The following is an 18,076-nucleotide window of genomic DNA, read 5'->3' as shown; positions in this document are numbered from 1 at the left end:
AGTCCAAGTCGCCTTACCCTCGCGAGCCGGCACGGCAGGAAGGTTATTAGCCGAGCAACCCTTAAGGCTCTTAAGCCGCTCCTAGGAGACGGATCAGTAACGAGAACACCACGAAGGCTAAGGAAACATACCGAAAAGAAGACGGAGAGCATAGTGTTCATCGACTCCAGAGAATTCGCAATATCCAACCGCGTCTTCGCATCAGTGATATTACGAGCCCGCGCCCGACGGCGAGCCAGGGTAGCGCCTGATACCCCGGGAGTAGCAATTGCTGCGATCGCCGCAGCAGCGACTGCCGCTGGAGTCGCAGGCGTATCATCGGCGCCGCGAAGAGCTTTCTTACACTGCTGTTGCAGCGGACCAATAACAGCCTGCTGCGAGTCAGAATAATAATCGCAACGAAGGAGTAACGACATACCGGGTCTGGTTGGGCTTGCTGAAGCGCGTCTGACAACAACCGCGCGGCCTGACGATATTGGGCTTGAACGGGAACANATGTTTTCCCACAGCTCTTGTGGGCACATACTGCGCACTTGGGGCTGGCATCTAGGAGGCGAATTAGAAGAGGACTCGACGTAGAAGGGTTGCGATAACGAACTTGTTGCATCTGTGCAAAGCAGAGGTTGACTCCCAGCTGTCCATTTGCACATATGACCTAGGCAACGACGACAAGGAACGGCTCTATCCACGGGTTAGTTACGGGGCCGATACGAGGGAAAGGAGTCAAANGCACCGGACCGCCCCTGAGAAGTCGGCCTTCGTAAGGATACTGGGCGAGTAAATTGACATAACGCAGGATTTAGGCGGCGAAGGCGAGGGTGATTGAAGGTAAGATCAATGATGCTTTGCCCTTGCTACATCGGAATTCTGGTGGGTTTATATCCCCTTTCGCCCCTTTGTTCCCTGCGAAGAAGCATCGGCCGCTCTGGGTCACAAAGGCGACAAAGAAGCATCACGGAACTGTCACTACGTTCAACTTCCTGTCTATATTTATCCTCAGGAGTACAAAGGGAGGGCCCAAAATAGCAACACGTTCACAGCGAGGACAAAGCGAGCACGAAGCTTGAACCACGTTGAGGCTCTTGCACAGGCGACACCTTTGACAAAGGGGATCGGTCACGAGGTTGGAAAAGGAATATCGTCAAAGGCACCGGGGCGGCGCCTCGGAAGGAAGGGCAACATGTCAGAGCCNATCTAAAGAGGGCGCGGTCGCGCAACGGCCGCGCACCGGCCACGTTACGGGGGCGCGAGCTAAGGGTTGCGAAGCCCTTAGCTTAGCAACAACACTATAAAAGACCTAAAATCTAGGGAAGGAGTTAAGGAAGGCAGAGATAAATACAGTCACTTCGCTACCCTAAGCTTGCGTATTCGCTGTGTAGCTACCTGTGATCATCCCTTATCCCTCTTCACTCTCTTCCACGAACCCGGCTTCTGACATCTTTAATTAAGGATAAGTTTATAAAATACTTATAACCTTATTATTAATATTAAACTTAATATAATAATAAAGCTTATTATTTTTAAGCTACTTAATTTATACTTAAGTTATTAATAAGCTATTAAGTACTTTAATTTTAATTTTTTACTTATTATTATATATATTTAACTAATAAAAGAAAGTAAGCTTAGTAGTAGTAATACTAAAGTTTTTTAAAATTTCTATTATTTTATATATAAGTAGGGCCTAGTACTTTATTAAGTCTTACTTTTATTATTACTAAGCTAAAGTATACTAATAATATATATTATATACTAAAAAGTTAAAAAATAGTAGATAATTATACTTATTATAAATAATATAATATAATTACTTTTAGTTAATGCTTTTCTTTACTATTATTATAATTTTATAAAAGTATTTTATTTATTAAGTTAAAGATTATTAAATTTTAGTATTTTTTAAAGCTTAAGTATTAGTATAGTTATAAATAAAGGTATAATATATTTAAACTTTTATATTATTAATAACCTATAGATTAATACTTTTTTTAGTATAAAGGGTAGTACTATTATAGTAATAAAATATTTATAAAAAGCTAAAAAGATTTTTAAATAAATTATATATTACTAACAGTAGTATAATATTATATTAAGTATTTATAATTTCTTTAGCTTATTATAATACCTTTATAATATCTTTAGCTTATTATAATACTTTTAATATATATATAAGCAGCTGTAATACCTTTTTAATATATAAAAGTAGTAGTAAATACTTAATATTATCTTTAGTCTAAATTATTACTTCTTTATTATAAAATTTATAAACTTATAGTTATTTAAGGTTAAAGCTATTTTTAACTTTAGTAGCTAGTACTTTTACTAATACTAATACGTTTAATAATAAAAAAAAGGTATTAATTTTATTAAGGCTAGCGCCCTAGGAAAGCTTTAATAATAGCAGTAGGTTAAGGGGATTATTACCTAAGGAGGAAGCTATTATAATATAAATTATAATATTAAATATTATAATATTTAACAGTAAGGCTGAAAAAATGTAAAGTTAAAGCCTTATATTATATTTTTTCGCTAAGTATATAATACGCTAAGGCATTACACTATAATTTAGTATGGCTTACTGGGAACGGTAGTGTAGGTGCATTAATTTTAGTACGGGCACGGGCCACTACTGTGAAAATAGGAATATGCTACTGTAAAAATAGGAAGACTCAATATGATTGACAAAGGTTACGGCATCCAGCATAACATTCTCAAGGATTAGGGACTTGTACTTTTCGATAGGATCTGTGGCGTTTGATGCATCACTAAGGCCAAAGAAACGGTGCTCGAGACTGATGACCATGCCGCCGACCTCTTGAGCCCATTCTGGATAAATGGTTCTCTCCTATGAAATGTTAGAGTCCACATTTGTTTGAGAATATGTTCTTCCAAATACCAGACAGGCAAATTTTGCAGTCTCGGCTTGCTGATAGTAAAAGATTGGACCTCCAGGCTTGAAATGAGGTTTGATGATCTGATACTGCTGTTGAAAAGTCCCATTTGTAGTCGAATTATGGTCAACCAGCTGCGTGAAGAATTGGGTTTTGATTGTACAGTTGGGTGAAGCAGAGCTTTGGGCATTAACCGCAATAGCTTGGAGACCAAGCAATGCTGGAAGCCAGCACTCTACTGTGAACAAACGCATTATGCCGCTAAATGGGAGTGAAATATAATTGCAGTGACGAGAGTTGATGATTAAAGTAGAGAAAACTGAAAATTGCTGAAATCATGAAGTGCAGCAATCTGCCATGTTTTATACCAATTCCTCGAGCACTGGACCAGTCACTTCATAACGAGGATGCCGCAATGATGTCCAAATCAGGAAAACATGATCCTATTCATTTCGACTTCGTGTAGATGTACTATTTTAGTTTCCTGACGCAGCACTTCACGCATGACGCTGTAGACAGCATCATCATTCAACAATACAATAGTTTGCAGTATGGCATAGAACTCTTTTCGGCTAGGAGAGCCTGAACAAGGCTTTGATCTCACATGAAGCACACGGTCTCCCCGTAAGTAGGCACTGACCCGACATGACTTATTGGGCACAAATTTAGTTGGCTTCCTCTGGCCCGCTTTCAAATCCCTTCGCCAGTTTTGGAGCAGATTCCATCGCGTTGTTGTCCCAATCGGGAAATGGTGATCATCAGGGCTGTGCCAACCTGAAATGGCTACAGATCTTAATACAGGTTTTGCTCTACAACTGACGAAGGATCGCGGATGTAAATAACATACAGGTGACCTACTTGTGTCCTTGATTGGTTAAATTCATTTGCGGTGCAGTTTGTAAATGCTGGTAGAAATTTCGACTGGTTCTATGGTGGGATCCCGGGAAGCAGTTAGTAGGGCGATAGGAATTGTGACGCTGACACCAAGGGGCGAAGCTTGTAAAGCGTGGAATCCTTCCAGCGCTATTGGATCGCCGTTATCCCTTTGCGTGCCATAAGGCACCACCTATGTATCGCATCCACTTTTCTTCTATATTGAGGGGAGAATACTCAATTTCTGACTCTTTGATTGGTTACAGCTTTGAAGTGTACATAGGTGGTGCCTTATGGCACTCAAAGGAATACACTGGTTCTTGTGATGAGAACTTATATAATGGAGAGAAATTCTCTGCCACAGGTCAATTTTGTAGTGAGACAGTAACGATTCCCCGATTCTTATAATTACATTTCCACGCATTCCTGTTCTGCGTTTGCTTTTATCCACTATTCGTGCTGAAATTATGGCTCGCGGCGAGGATGCTGAAGTCGCCGCTTATACTAGCACTACCCTTCAACTGATAAAAAGCCCACTGGCCGAAAGAAAGAACGTCGAAGAGGCAACTCTTAACAATTCTAGAAAGCCTCCGTTCATTGCTGATGCCGATGTAGACGATGGCCTGGAGTTTGCCAAGGTACAAAGTGTCAGCCATTTCTTATAGATACGTTGCTGATACGAAGATAATAGCATGAAACTTCTTCTACTCTTGAGGTAGCGCTGACATCGATATTCTCCGCGTCAAAAGTCAACTGACAGTATAAGCTATTCTATGATCTTTGGTTTGTCGCAAACTTGAACGTTTTTTCAACAGTATTGCACCCTCTATAGTCACTTGATGCACAAACTTATTGATTCTGTCGTCCAGGTTCATGAAATCAACGATGTTTCAAGTCTTGGGTCATTTGTGGGGTACATCTTGTATGCATATGAACCTAGGACATAATCGTTGACACGGGGCGTTGCTAACCCTGTAATAGACTTCTTTGGACGACCTGGCTTTTAACAACCCTGTATGATGTCCGCTATGTCACAGACAGTGTCTGGGAGCGACTATGCCGTGCAGTGCACTTAGCTGTCATGGTTGGCTTTGCTGAACTCGGTCCAACATTTGACTTTTTCAAAGAAGCAAAATCTGTCTTCCGGGCCATGTGTACGGTTAAAGATTCAAGCATTTATGGATCAACTTGAGCTTATATGCTAATTGATGATAGGCTTATTTCTTATGGTGTCTAGATTCATGCTCGCGCTTCAGTATTTTACAGTATTGCTCCAAATTCGCAAGCATAGAGAGACCAGAGTACCACTCATGATTGCCACGGGTATCCATTTGCTATTTGCTGTGTAAGGGAAACCTTTACTTTTGTTGACAAACTATCATCAAGAGTACTCCACTTCAGCAAGGAACATACTGACTAGAAACTATGCAGAATATATTTAGCGGTATCCTTTTTGTCCGTTCATGAAGCAAGCTCAGTCGTTGCCGTCAGCTGGTATATTGGGGCAGTAGCTGAGGTCACCGTCCACCTTGGGCTCTCCAGTCTCAAGGCTCTCAGCTTGTCTGATACTCATCTAAGCGAGCGCATGAATCTACTTACTTTAATAATCCTTGGTGAAGGTGTGTTGAGACGAATTAAGTAGCATTTGTCATCGGCTAACTGGTCACATAGGAGCAATCATTATAGCGAGGAATATCCAGACTGTCGTGAAAAATACCTTCCTGAAGAACAGCGGCGATATATGGTGTGCGTAATATTCAGTTCATCTCATTATTATTGCACTCTTTATTAACAGCCTTTGTAGCTGCTGCTCTCATCGGGGTTGTCACATGCGCGGTTGCCCTGATCTACTTCATCTACCAGATGTACTTTGATTGGATGCATTCTGGCAAATTGAGTCATAAGCGACAAATGTTTTGGGTTTCCTGGCATCTTCCATTCCATGTCGCTCTAGTACTTCTTCTAGAAGGCGCAAATCAGTTCATTGCTTGGTCTCAAGCGCTTCAGTCGATCAAGTCAGCCGCCCAGAGTATGGTCGATATTAATTACGAGCTACCTAGTAGCCCAACTACAAAAGAAGTGGTTCGAATATTGAACGAAACCGTCACAGAGCTCCTCGAGTCATACCCTCCAGAAGATGAAGACACCGCTCTGGACGATGTCGAAAGAACTTATAAGAGCCTACTTACTCTTCCTGACTCCTTTTGGGATGTACATGGCCAACTAGCCGACAACGACCCAGAAATGGTTCGCTGGCTGAATGGCACGAGGGATCTTGCACAAACTGTCTTCGATGGAATATTTGCTTCGTTTAGTCTCGCGGCGCCTGCAGAGGAGACCGAATCTACTGATGTGCAGTCTGCCACGGCAGCCGCATATTTGGCCACTGCGAATAAGTTTAAAACTGTCGTAAGTTCAAACCCCCCTTCAAAAGTTCTTCAGCTAATCCGTCCTACAAGTTTATCTATGCTTTTATTACAGCTGGCCTAGTATTGATCCTGATGACCGCTCTACATGTTGTATGTAAACAACGTGGCTGGTCGATTTTCAACATACTTCGAGCACTGATCACCGTTGGCATGGGTATCGGGCTTGCATTGACAAGTTTGCTCACGTTCAACCAGGGTGCTCTCGCCAACTTTTTACCAACGCCATGGCCACTACCGACCATTACGATCTGTTATTTCGTTGTTCTGGTTCTTAGTCACATACCTGAGCCTAAACAACTTTGCCCAAAGAGCAAAGCAATATTATATAGCACTCTGGGGAAATAAAAACGATGCTAAGCTAGGGACTGTGCAGGAACTCTGGAGGATGCTTGGTATGGCAAGGGTGGATAGCGCTAACGTTGACTGTTTAACACAGGACATCCAGGAATTAAAACAACATCGAAAGCAAACTGACCTAACCGGGAAGAGCCGTTGTAATGTAGCTATATAGTTATGGATAGTCAGTTGTTAAGTATTTAGATATATATACCGTACATGTTCTGAAAGCACATGTAGTGTTGTCTATTCGCAAGGTTGCGACAGCTGTTTTGGTCTTATAGAAACAGCGGCGCATATAGTGTAGGTTGATCAAGTAGTTGTTGTACCACGCAAAACGCACCTAAATATGCGGCTATAAAAGCAATCTAGTCTAATTCATCGCTCTACAGACAGCCAAATGCGAGAACGAAGGCATGAAAGTATATATCGAAGGGACTTTTGTGAACAGTGGATATGTATGGAGCGCTAGTCGGGATTAAGTGTGAGTTAACCATGCCAAGTCGCTTCTATAGCAGGAGGATTGTTGACGCATGACTCATCGGCCAGATGATTCCACATACATGTACACGTTGAGATATTCGCCATGTAAGGGCGTGCTTAAACCAGTGGCAATTGGTCCTTTAATGTGTTCAGATATTGATATCACGACGAAGAAGCGCAATACATACACAGAATCACGCTTATGAATCCGTACAAATGACCAGACGCCAACGCTAAATTTAATTGAACTTGGTGACTCGATCCTCTTGGAATCTTCTTAGACTCTGCTCCTTCAGCACTTAATGCTTCCACCATAAATTGCAACTTGTTTCGCTGTTGGAAACTCTTGCATATCATACCATAGCTCATCAAAAACTCAGAAAGGAGTAGCCTGTTTACCGAAGACTTGAGAATTCGTAAAATCGCCACTTCAAATGGCCCAATCAACCCTTCCTTCAAACTGCGCTCTCGTCAACATCGGCACTCATTCTCTAGCCATCTACGTTCACGGCCCAGAACCCAGCAGCTCCAAAGATCCCGTTGTGCTTTTTGTCTCCGGTGTAGCAAGCGATGCTCTCAATTGGCAGGCCGCGGTACGATTGCTTCCTCACTCGCTGCGAAGCTACACGTACGACCGTTCCGGCTATCGCAACTCAGAGTCCTCGCCACTCGTCCCCTCAGCCGAGAATGTTGCTCTAGAGCTCTCTCTTCTGATTGAAAAGGCTCCCATTCCAAATCCTCTGATCATCGTGGGGCACTCCTGGGCCGGTGTGATCATACACGAGTTCATCGCACTGGAGGGAACTAGTCAGATCGCGGGTCTAGTGCTTGTTGACGCCAACCATGAAACAGCGCCACTGGTTATGGATGTAGATGACCCAATTCTCTGGAATGCTATAGCAGCGGGCGTTGAACCATACGCTGCTTGGGGCGTTGAGGCAGAGCACAAGTTGACGCAGGAGGAATGGGATGTATTCAAAGCTGCAGAATCGACTGACAAATACAAGCTAATTGCGCATAAAGAGGATGTAGAGCATTACTTGCCAAGTTTTGAGACTCTGCGCAAGAAGAAGCTCAGTGAAAAACAGCCATTGGTTGCGGATAAACCGGTTTATATAATTGGGGGCACACGAAGCAGAGACTGGAATGGATTATACAAGGCGGGAATCGCGAAAGGAAACGGAACTGAGGAGCAGAGGAACTACATTAAAGAGTTGATCAGGACGGTCGATGAGAAAAATGAGAGTCTCATGAAGAAATTTCTGAAACTCTCTACTAAGACCGAGCTCGTCTTTGCCACTGAGAGTGGACACTTTGTTCAGATGACCCAGCCGGACATTGTCGTTGATGGAGTGAAATGGGTCATCTATAACATCTCAGCATCTTCTTAGCTTGCAAGAACAAGAATTGGCTCTGACATCCAGACTCAGTGAATAACGTCTAAAAAGAAAAGAAGTTGAAAGGAACCGATTGCTCTACTACCAATAGCCGTATGTGACTTCAAATGCGAGATACACGCTTATATCATAGCCTCTCCCACGACTTTGGTTCCATTGCGTTTTACTTCTTAACATGTATATTCTTGGTTGCAGGTAGGCATGAAATAGAAGGATAGGAAGGCTTTGCACGGTTGACATGACATCTACATGCACTTAGCAATGAGCTGTCTATTATGCGCACGTATTTATCCTATACTGTCATTTTTTTTCTCCCAACTATTCCTATCTCCAAAGAATGATAAAGCCTACTGCAAGTTGGCAAAGCCCATTGTTCCATCATCGACGTTGTGGTCAATATATTTGCCCTGGAAGAACGCCTGTCCGACCAACCACTGGCTCCCAAACTCACTCGTCCCGTGGATACTAGCTGTGCAGTTGTTGCCGTTTTGGCTGAAAGCCAATGCCTCGGGCAAGATATTGAAGTTGTTGCCGCCGAATGCCAGCCCAATGGTAGGCGGCGCATCACAGGCGTAGTAGCCAGTGATGCCATTGCTGTTTGTCACGGCTTGGATGCCCGCCTTCTGGAATAGCGTCTTGACCTGTGAAGTAGGCCCGAAAATGACAGTCGTGCCGGAGTCTGTGATGATGGAAGCGCTGCGCTGAACCGCTGCGCCGTTCACAGTAACATCGCCGGTGACGATCCACTCGTCGCTGGCCGAGACTGAAGTCAAGCTGCCGCTGAAAGTGTCGGTCGCAACAGAACCATAGTAGAGCGTGCCGGTCTCGTCAGCGTTGAGCGCCAGCCCGAAGCGGCAGGATGACAGCGTGCCTTGGTCGCAGAGACTCTGGAAGAATGGCGTCTGGCCGAGAGCACTGCTATCGATACCTGCGTAGCCGATGAGGCCGTCGTGAGGGAAAGTCGGCGGCGACTTAGGGCTAGTGATGGCTCCAAGGTACTGCTGGGAGACGGTCAGGTTGGCGCCGTGTTGGGTGATGACATCTCGGTAAACTTGGCCCGACGCCTGTTGTGGGTCAGTAATCACGATTATTTGGTAACTGATTTCTGATTTAACTTGCAGACAAAGTTCCTGATCCATCGGGATTGGTCGTGGCATATGAAATTCGGAAGGTCTTCTTGGTGTTGACTGAGCTGGAACCAGGCTTGTAAATCCCCGGGTTCAAGATGGCGTCAGCGGAGCCAGTATCAATTAGGATCTCCAGGTTGGAGCTGCCACCAATGGTGAAATTGGAGAACCAGAAGCCCTGCGTATTTTAGCATTTCGAAATCAAATGACAACATGGGCAAATCGTAGGTCTTCTATTACCTGGTCGGCCCAGAGATCCGCTGTTCCTTGCACCAGCCGTCCCTTTGCTGTGGCAATGCTCTTTGCAGCCACGGCATCGACCTTCTTGAAGTGCAGAGGATGCGAGAAGTCGGCCTGGACAGCTTGGACAGCCGCCAACAGCGACAGCACCGTTTTGAACGACATGATGGACTAATTCTCAAAGCAACTTGAATCAACACAACAGATGGCAAGTAATTGTCGGTAAAGACAATACGGGACCATCCTACCTACATATAGTACCCCCTTACAGGATGCATAAATTTTCGTGAATCATTACACCGGTGTATCCTGAGGGGTACTTTCACATGCATCTATGCTGACCTTCTCAATTCAGTGTTTCACGGCCGCTGCAGCGTCGCATTGTAAACAAAGCGACGATCAACTAAGCTCAGATCAGCGATGGAGCTATCGTGAGTCTTCGGTGCTCCATAATAACGTGACCGAAGCTTTCAAACGTTCCCGGTTTATCCGTTTCCAAAAAGGAAAATAAATAAATTAGAGAGTCGAGATCTTTTGTAGATCAAGATTCCGAGATATCATTGGGTAATTTATTCCTATATTTGTAACAAAGAATGGATAGCCGAATGGATTTATGGAGGAGTGGCTGATGTCAGGGTACCAATGAGCGCGTATTATAACTTTTTGTCGATTCACACCTCATTCGCCCACATCGTTCAGATGATGTCTAATAACGATCCCTCATTCTTCAGTTGCCTCGAATGAATTTCTGAATTCTTGTAACAGCGTTCAAAGCAAAGTCATGATATATTTCGCGTGTCGCTGAATCATATGAGCCTGTATTGTTAATGCTCAGGATTCAAATGACTTATTTTGAGAATCACCACTTTCCTTTTTCGCGATTTCTTTTACGTGCAACTGTAATTGCGCCTTGTGACATCAGACGCTCTGGAGGGTGATTGCGCAATCTATCATGTTCTTCCCGAAGATGGAGACACTCACAATGATACGAAGACGGTTTTGCTCGCTCTGTTATGGAGCAGATATACAAGGTCATAACGCAGTCGCGGAATGCACGAGGCTGCTGATACCACAAATGGAATGAAGCGAAGCTCTTGCCAATCAATTAAAGTAGCGGCTATAGTTCAGTGCAAATGTGTGTCATCTTTTTTCTCTGTCACGAGGTTTTCCAGCGGATAGGAAGCCTGTTTTATGCTTACATGGATTACATTTGTGATTTTTACTATTTGCTTCCATTCACAAGCTGGGGTGTGGAAGTGGAAAGCAATGCGTAAATTTGTGGAAGATGAAGCCCAAAATTTCCGCGGCTCTTGATCATATGTGTTCAGTATAGCTAAAATGAAAAATGGCTTCAAAATACAATATAGATAGACACTAGTCCCCAATGTAGATACTTCATAGACCAACGAGCAAATGATCAGTAAGAACGACATATTTAGACGTAGAATAAGAGTGAACCACATGGCGAAACTTTAGAGTTTCTTCTTACTTATCACCTTGTGCGCTAAACTATTATTTTACTTGAGTGCCAAGAAGAGACAACCTAAACTCACTCATTGCTGTATGCACTCTCCTAAGATATCGTTCATTTCCCTTCAAACCAATGCTGAGGCCAAGATTTCGGGTGTGGCTGTCGAAGACCTGTCTTCCTCGCAAGGCACAGGTATCTCTGCTGGGTTGGATGTCATCTGTGTCTCGTTCGCTATATTCCTAATCTTATCATCTCAATAAGTTCGAGACTCGAGTTCAACAAATATTCCTGTAATGAATGAATGTGTGATTTCCTCCTTGTGTCAAAGCTGATGCTGATGCGACACAATATTGGGACTAGGCATCAGTCTGCCAATCACCAATCAGGCTTCCATAATCCTTGACGTTGAGCCTCACCGTAACCGCCCACAAATAGGGGTTTTTCTAGCATTACTTTCTCCTCTCTCAAATCTTGTTGCGACTGAAGGATATTCGAGATATGACCACATTTTTTTGGCCGCAGACTCGATCGCACCTAGGTCAACGTAATGCAAATCGCTTCAACTGGCTGCAAGGACCGCGGTTGCTCAGTTTTCTCGTTCCGCCAGATAACCACAGCTTCGTACTGCTACAGGGCCCCAATGAGTACAATAAATCACTCGGAATGCGACATTGGCTTTAGCTGTTATCTACATCACATCTAGTATCAGCCAAATATGTCAGTTTCTTCCGGCTCTCCCTCATCAAGCGGCTCTGAATACACCTACCGTCGCCCATCTCATCGGAGGGACTTTCAGATAGCTATTATTTGTGCCCTATCACTCGAATACGATGCCGCCACACTTATCGTTGATGAATTCTGGGACCAGAATGGTAAACAATATGGGCGAACATCTGGGGATACCAACATATATAGAAATGGGAGGATCGGCATGCACAACGTGGTGCTCATGCTTCTGCCAAATATGGGCAAAGCCGCAGTCGCCGGTTCAGCAGCAAGTCTGCGGACAAGCTATTCGAACTTGAGAATTGCGTTCCTCGTGGGAGTCTGTGGCGGGGTTCCCATCCTTGGTACACATGAGGCACTCCTTGGCGATGTGGCTATTGGTGAAGCCATAATTCAGTATGATGTTGGCAGACAATATCCCGGGGAGTTTATACCTAAGGAAACGGCCGTGGCCACCCAGAGTCTACCGAACAAAGACATCCGTACACTCCTCGCTTATTTTAAATCTGACACTGGGAAGGCCGATCTGCGACAGAACACCGCTAGGCATTTGAAAGCTTTGCAAGGTGCAGCTGTTCTGAAGAATTATCAGTACAGTTACCGTTATCCTGGTTTCTCCGAAGATAAGCTCTTCGTCGCGACGTACCGCCACAAACACCGAGGAGGACCATCGGGGGATCCATGTTGCGAAACTGAGAGCTATTGCGACAATGCTGCACAGTCATCCTGCTCTGAACTAGGATGCGACGAGAAGAAGCTGGTCCAGAGACACCGTTTGGAAAGAAAACGAGACTTGTCATGGGAGGAGGCGCAATGTCCAGATATTTTCATCGGGCGTGTTGCATCAGCGGATACTGTGATGAAGTCTGGCGATCATCGTGACCAAATTGCCAAACAATATAACATCATAGCTTTCGAAATGGAAGGGGCTGGCCTTTGGGACGAGTGCCCCTGTATCGTCGTCAAAGGCATTTGTGACTATTCAGATAGCCACAAGAACAAGATTTGGCAGCCATTTGCTGCAGCAACCGCGGCAGCTGCCGTCAAAGCTATGTTAGCACGGTACACCGTAGAAGATCATACTCAACTATCTACGTCCAATGCTAGTGAGATTGAAAATGTCGCCCACTCGAATGACTATGTTGACATGGCATTAGGTTCTACTCAACATGGCCAGATTGTTCTCGCACGGCGTGAGGTGACCCGTTATGGTGCGCGAAAACCGTCGTCCAAGCATATTCCTGGTAGCACAATTTCGACTGCAACTCAAACACTGCGGGATAGCATCTTCAATTTTCAAAGGGTCCTTACTGATGACCAACAACACGAATTACAAAGCATCAAGGTGGTGCCAGATGCCATTGCCGTGCTAGTATTTACTGCTGAGCTCGACTCGCTGAATAGGAATAGAAAGGGGTGTAGCATAGCCAGCAGGCTCCATTCAGTTCTTCAGTCTGTTCGAGACTTTTCCGCGGCTGTCGAACCAGCTGATTCAACGCACCTGGGAATCGCTTCTACCCTATGGGGGAGCGTGAAACTGACAATGCTAGTAAGCTTATCCCTTAAATTGAAATAGCCATTGCCATATTGATGCTTATGCCACTAGGTGACTGTCAAGTCCGTAACATATGATGAGGCTCTCTCAAAATTCTTCATGGATCTTGGGAGAATTTGCCCACGGTGGACAGATTATGAAATATTTTATTCATCTTCACTACGGCTTCAGGATGCCCTTCATGATTTCTATGCATCGCTCATTCGTTGTTGCACGCGCGCGGTAGAAGCAGTAGAAACCACCCCACGTTCATGTAAGTTAGGATGCCGCAATCTGCTGCAAACTCAATTAACAAAAAGAAGGGTCAGAATACCTCTTCACCTCTCCCCGAGAATCACTTGATAGGGGCTTTCAGCAGGATGCAGAGGACCTTGAAAGACGAAGTAGGTATGTCAAAGATGCGCTATCACTCGCCAAAACAGAAGCCCATTATCAAAACCAACAGCTTCGAAGCTTGGAAATGGAAGAGGGTTCAAACAAAGAAAAACGACCATGGGGTTTTCGCGTGAAAGGAGGCATGCATGATAAGATGGAATCATGGCAGACGCAAAATGACGAAAGACAAGCAAAGGAAAGAAAACAACGGCTGCTTGACTCTTTGTCGATTTGTGACTACTTGACTCCATTTAAACAAAGCTGTCGGAAGCGATATAGAGGTACATTGGAGTGGCTTTTTCATACAGATGAGTTTAACGCGTGGATCAGTAGCCGAGAATCTCCTTTGTTATGGTGCTTGGGAAAGAGTAAGTTCAAATATTCTCATTATAACGCTGTTTACAACCACGTTTGTTGACAATTTATAGTCGGTTCGGGCAAAACAACTCTTACGTGAGTGCACCGAAATAATAACTTGTTAAGCATGTTGTTTAATGAAAATCTATAGGGCGAGTGTCATAGAAAAACTGTTAACGAAAAAGCGCAATCCGGATGTTTTCATCAGCTTCTTCTTCGTACGATTTGATGATCGACAGTCCTTAAAGGCTGAGGTCATACTCAAGTCAATCATTCGACAGATGCTAAACGTATCCGACATTTTTGCAAAGGTCGAAACGCTATTGGATAATATGCAACTCAACTTGGCGTCAGGACTCAAGGACATTGAAAAGTTGTTGCAAAGTATAGCTGCAGAATTTAAAACCCTCTATATCGTGATAGATGGGCTAGATGAGTGTACACAATCGGAGCGCCACGATCTTCTTGAGTCTCTCCACTCAGTTATGAAAGTCAGGTCGAACATAAAGCTTTTCCTCGCTGGTCGCGATAGTGTCTCCAGAGAGGTTCAAATAAAATTTTCGACTCTGAAACAGATTCTTATGGACTGCTCGTCAGCTCAATCCGACATCGCAACGTACGTTGAAGGCATCGTGCAGGAAAAACTGAAAACCGAAGAGCTTATAGTTAGCGACCCCGACCTCATCGAAGATATTAAAGTGGCACTCTCAGGTGGGGCAAATGGCATGTGAGTTATTGGAACTTATAAGATATATTCATTTATTCATATGCTGATCCATATAGGTTTCTCTGGGTTGTATTCCAAGTAAATGAGCTTTGTTTACAGCATTGTGATGAGGACATTCGAACAGCTATTCGAAACTTCCCAAAGGACTTGGAGGAAACATTCAATCGGGCCATCGACCGAATCGTTTCTCGGAGGAACGAAGATATCGCAAAGCGTATTTTCCGATTGGTGATTGCTGCAAAAGAGCCTCTGTCCCTCAATCAGCTAGAAGAAGTCATCTTCGTTGAAATCGGACAGGAATACTCAAGGACAGAACGACGATCTAACGGCATTGCGCACATCAGCTCATGGTGTGAAAACCTCGTTCATGTCGACGAGGAATTGAAAACAGTTCAATTTGTGCATCAAACTGTCCAGTAATTTTTCATTGAGAGGTCGTCTAAATCTCGACATAACCAGTTCCATCTGAATCTCGAAGATGCCGATCACTATCTTGGCGAGATATGCGTTACGTATCTGAACTTCAATGATTTCAAGACAACTCTAGCCAGACGACAGCAACCATTGCCACCTATGCCACCTATAGCTATAGCAGGAACAGCTCTGGCACCAAGATGGAAGGCGTTCCCGTCTATTCCTACCCTCTTGAAGCTCAATTTGAACATCAGAGGAGGCTCAACAGCATCCAATGCTATTGAAGCTCTAGGCTCCTTCCAACGAGACGATACGGGAGATGAGAAAGAACGGATGCTTGTAGGGCATCCTTTCCTAGGATATGCATCAATTCACTGGATTTATCATACGACAATGTTTCAGAAAGGAAAATCGAACACATGGGATTTATGGGGAAAAATGATTGTTGAGGGACATGATCTCGTGAAAAATCCATGGACTGAACAGTCTTTCTATGAAAGCATCGGACCGATACTAGATTGGGCCCAAAAGTTTCACCATTATGCACTTATACGACTCTTTCTCCTCGCCAGCATGCTTTCAAGCTCGTACCGAGGGCACCTCATGCAGAGTGCAGCGATTCATGAAGACATTACGCTGCTTGATATCCTTATCGAGCACGAAAAGTCAGATATTATAATAGACCAAGGTTGCGAGCTAGCGGTTCAGCTCGGCCACCTTGATGTTCTGGACAGACTATTAGCCGCTGGAGCAGATGGCCAGAATGCTCTCCAGGCCGCTATTCACAGTGGCGATCGAAAAGTCATCAAGCGCATATTGATTACTGGGGTTGATGGTCGGCCGCTACTGCAGATTGCTCTTAGAGACAACGACCAAACTACCGCCAGGGCTCTGTTAGACGCTGGTGTAGATGGCCAACCTCTTTTACAGGCCGCTATTGAAGAGCGTGACCAACGTACCATGAAACTTTTGTTAGCTGCCGGTGTGGATGGCCAACCCGCACTACAGACTGCTGCTAAAAGAGGCCATCAGAATACCATCAAATCTTTATTAATCGCTGGTGCAGATGGCCAGACTGCACTACTGAACGCTGCCAACAACGACTATCCAGACACAATCAAGGCCCTCTTAGCCGCCGGAGTAGATGGCCAGGTTGCTCTACAAGCTGCCGCGCGTAGTGGTCAACAAAGTGTTGTCACACACCTATTAGCTGCTGGTATAGATGGTCAAGTTGCAGTATATGCTATTGCTAGAAGTGGAGACGTCTCTGCCGTTACGTCTTTGTTAGATGCCGGTGTAGATGGGCAATCTTTACTGCAGGTTGTCATTGAAAGCCACGATCAAGATCTCGTAAAGTTTCTGCTGGATGCTGGTGTAGATGGTCAGCCTCTACTGAAGGCTGCTATTGAAAAGAACGACCTAACTACCTTCAGGACCCTGTTAGATGCTGGCTTAGATGTTCGGCCTTTACTGCAGGCTGCTATCAAAAGTCGCGATGAGAGTATCACCTGGGTCCTGTTACATCCCGATGTCGATGGTCAACCTCTATTGCAGGCTGCTATCAAAAGCCACGATCAAGATCTCATCAAGTTTCTGTTACATGCCGGTGTAGATGGTCAGCCTCTATTGCAGGCTGCTATTGAAAACCGCGACCAACATATATTAAGGCTTCTGTTAGCTGCTGATATTGATCAACGGCCAGCACTACTTGCAGCTTCTGAAAGTGGCAATCAAGATCTCATGAAGCTGCTGTTAGCTGCTGGTTTAGATCGGAAACTGGCACTACAGACTGCGTCTCACCGGGGTCATATTAATATTGTTGAGAGTCTCTTGGCTTATGACTCTGAAGCAATTATGAGCTCTGCATGGGATGTCGAATCCGCTTTATACTCCGCTTCTCAATGGGGTCATCTTGATATTGTTGACAGACTCCTGGATGCCGGAGCCTCTGTACATCCTCAATATGAACGGTATGGTCGATCAGCCTTAGAGGGAGCTTCTGAAGGAGGCCACCTTAATGTCGTTGAGAGGCTTTTAGCTGCCGGGGCTAAAGTAAATACACACAGTGTATCTACAATTGCAACTGCCTTACAATCCGCTTGTAAAGGTGGTCATCTTGATGTTGTTAAGAGGCTGCTGGCTGCTGGAGCTGATGTATATGAGAACGGCAAATGGGGTGATGCTTTACGAGCTGCTTCTCAAGGCGGTCATCTCAGTGTTGTTGAGATGCTTCTTGCCGCTGGATTCGAGATAAACACGCCCAATAATAGATGGAGGGGCCAGATGGCCTTGCAAGCAGCCTCTCGAGGGGGTCATCTCAAAGTTGTCGAAAGACTCTTAGCTGCTGGGGCCGATGTGAATGCGGCTGCTGGATCAAAAGACGAAACTGCTTTGCAACTTGCTGCTAAAGGTGGACATGTGAGAATTGTTTCCCGATTGAAGGAAGCTGGCGCGAAAAGGTAAAATAACAATCTCTATGTACATAGAGCGCTCAGAGGTCTGTAAAGGAATTTCATAACGTACAATGTTGAAGAGGATTGGCAAATTCATCTAGGAATTGAACGATATGCAGTATAACTCAGGTATATACTTGGCATCAATATGTTAAAAATGAAGAGTATTGACGTTGGCAGCCAAATGCGATACTTATTGCAAGCTACCCTATTAGTCGAAGG

General features: G+C 44.5%; 5 protein-coding genes across 5 annotated transcripts; 3 read left to right on the top strand and 2 right to left on the bottom strand.

Moving 5' to 3' along the window:
- Positions 1-17: 17 nt before the first annotated feature.
- On the bottom strand, positions 18-3,145 carry M431DRAFT_10940 (hypothetical protein; the record flags this gene model as incomplete). The annotated part of the gene is made up of 4 exons (XM_024911710.1): positions 18-81; positions 132-371; positions 2,693-2,845; positions 2,897-3,145. Coding segments are annotated over 4 exons (706 nt in total), but the record flags the coding sequence as incomplete, so codon positions are not given.
- A 1,086-nt stretch (positions 3,146-4,231) lies between these two features.
- M431DRAFT_21355 (hypothetical protein) lies at positions 4,232-6,745 on the top strand (the record flags this gene model as incomplete). Its single annotated transcript, XM_024913480.1, has 10 exons — positions 4,232-4,402; positions 4,456-4,479; positions 4,531-4,578; positions 4,634-4,686; positions 4,746-4,918; positions 4,980-5,109; positions 5,196-5,383; positions 5,436-5,510; positions 5,569-6,173; positions 6,224-6,745. 10 exons carry the CDS (start codon positions 4,232-4,234, stop codon positions 6,536-6,538), a joined length of 1,782 nt encoding a protein of 593 aa, XP_024768174.1. The 3' UTR covers positions 6,539-6,745.
- A 701-nt stretch (positions 6,746-7,446) lies between these two features.
- Positions 7,447-8,403, top strand: M431DRAFT_10938 (hypothetical protein; the record flags this gene model as incomplete). The annotated part of the gene is made up of 1 exon (XM_024911709.1): positions 7,447-8,403. The coding sequence occupies one exon, from the start codon at positions 7,447-7,449 to the stop codon at positions 8,401-8,403; it is 957 nt and encodes a 318-aa protein (XP_024768173.1).
- An 87-nt stretch (positions 8,404-8,490) lies between these two features.
- On the bottom strand, positions 8,491-9,979 carry M431DRAFT_155725 (hypothetical protein). Its single transcript, XM_024912937.1, has 3 exons — positions 9,777-9,979; positions 9,529-9,714; positions 8,491-9,473 (listed from the first exon to the last, which is right to left on the bottom strand). Exons 1-3 carry the CDS (start codon positions 9,939-9,941, stop codon positions 8,757-8,759), a joined length of 1,068 nt encoding a protein of 355 aa, XP_024768172.1. The 5' UTR covers positions 9,942-9,979; the 3' UTR covers positions 8,491-8,756.
- Positions 9,980-11,962: 1,983 nt separating this feature from the next.
- On the top strand, positions 11,963-17,864 carry M431DRAFT_546880 (hypothetical protein; the record flags this gene model as incomplete). Its single annotated transcript, XM_024921234.1, has 8 exons — positions 11,963-12,837; positions 13,081-13,522; positions 13,580-13,781; positions 13,831-14,271; positions 14,332-14,356; positions 14,412-14,987; positions 15,044-15,386; positions 15,447-17,864. The coding sequence occupies 8 exons, from the start codon at positions 11,963-11,965 to the stop codon at positions 17,862-17,864; spliced, it is 5,322 nt and encodes a 1,773-aa protein (XP_024768171.1).
- Between the last annotated feature and the right edge of the window lie 212 nt (positions 17,865-18,076).

The sequence above is a fragment of the Trichoderma harzianum genome (genome assembly GCF_003025095.1).
Source record: "Trichoderma harzianum CBS 226.95 unplaced genomic scaffold M431scaffold_25, whole genome shotgun sequence".
Lineage (NCBI taxonomy): Eukaryota > Fungi > Ascomycota > Sordariomycetes > Hypocreales > Hypocreaceae > Trichoderma > Trichoderma harzianum.
Note: the sequence above shows the minus strand (reverse complement) of the source record. Positions and strands in the feature narration are given on the sequence as shown.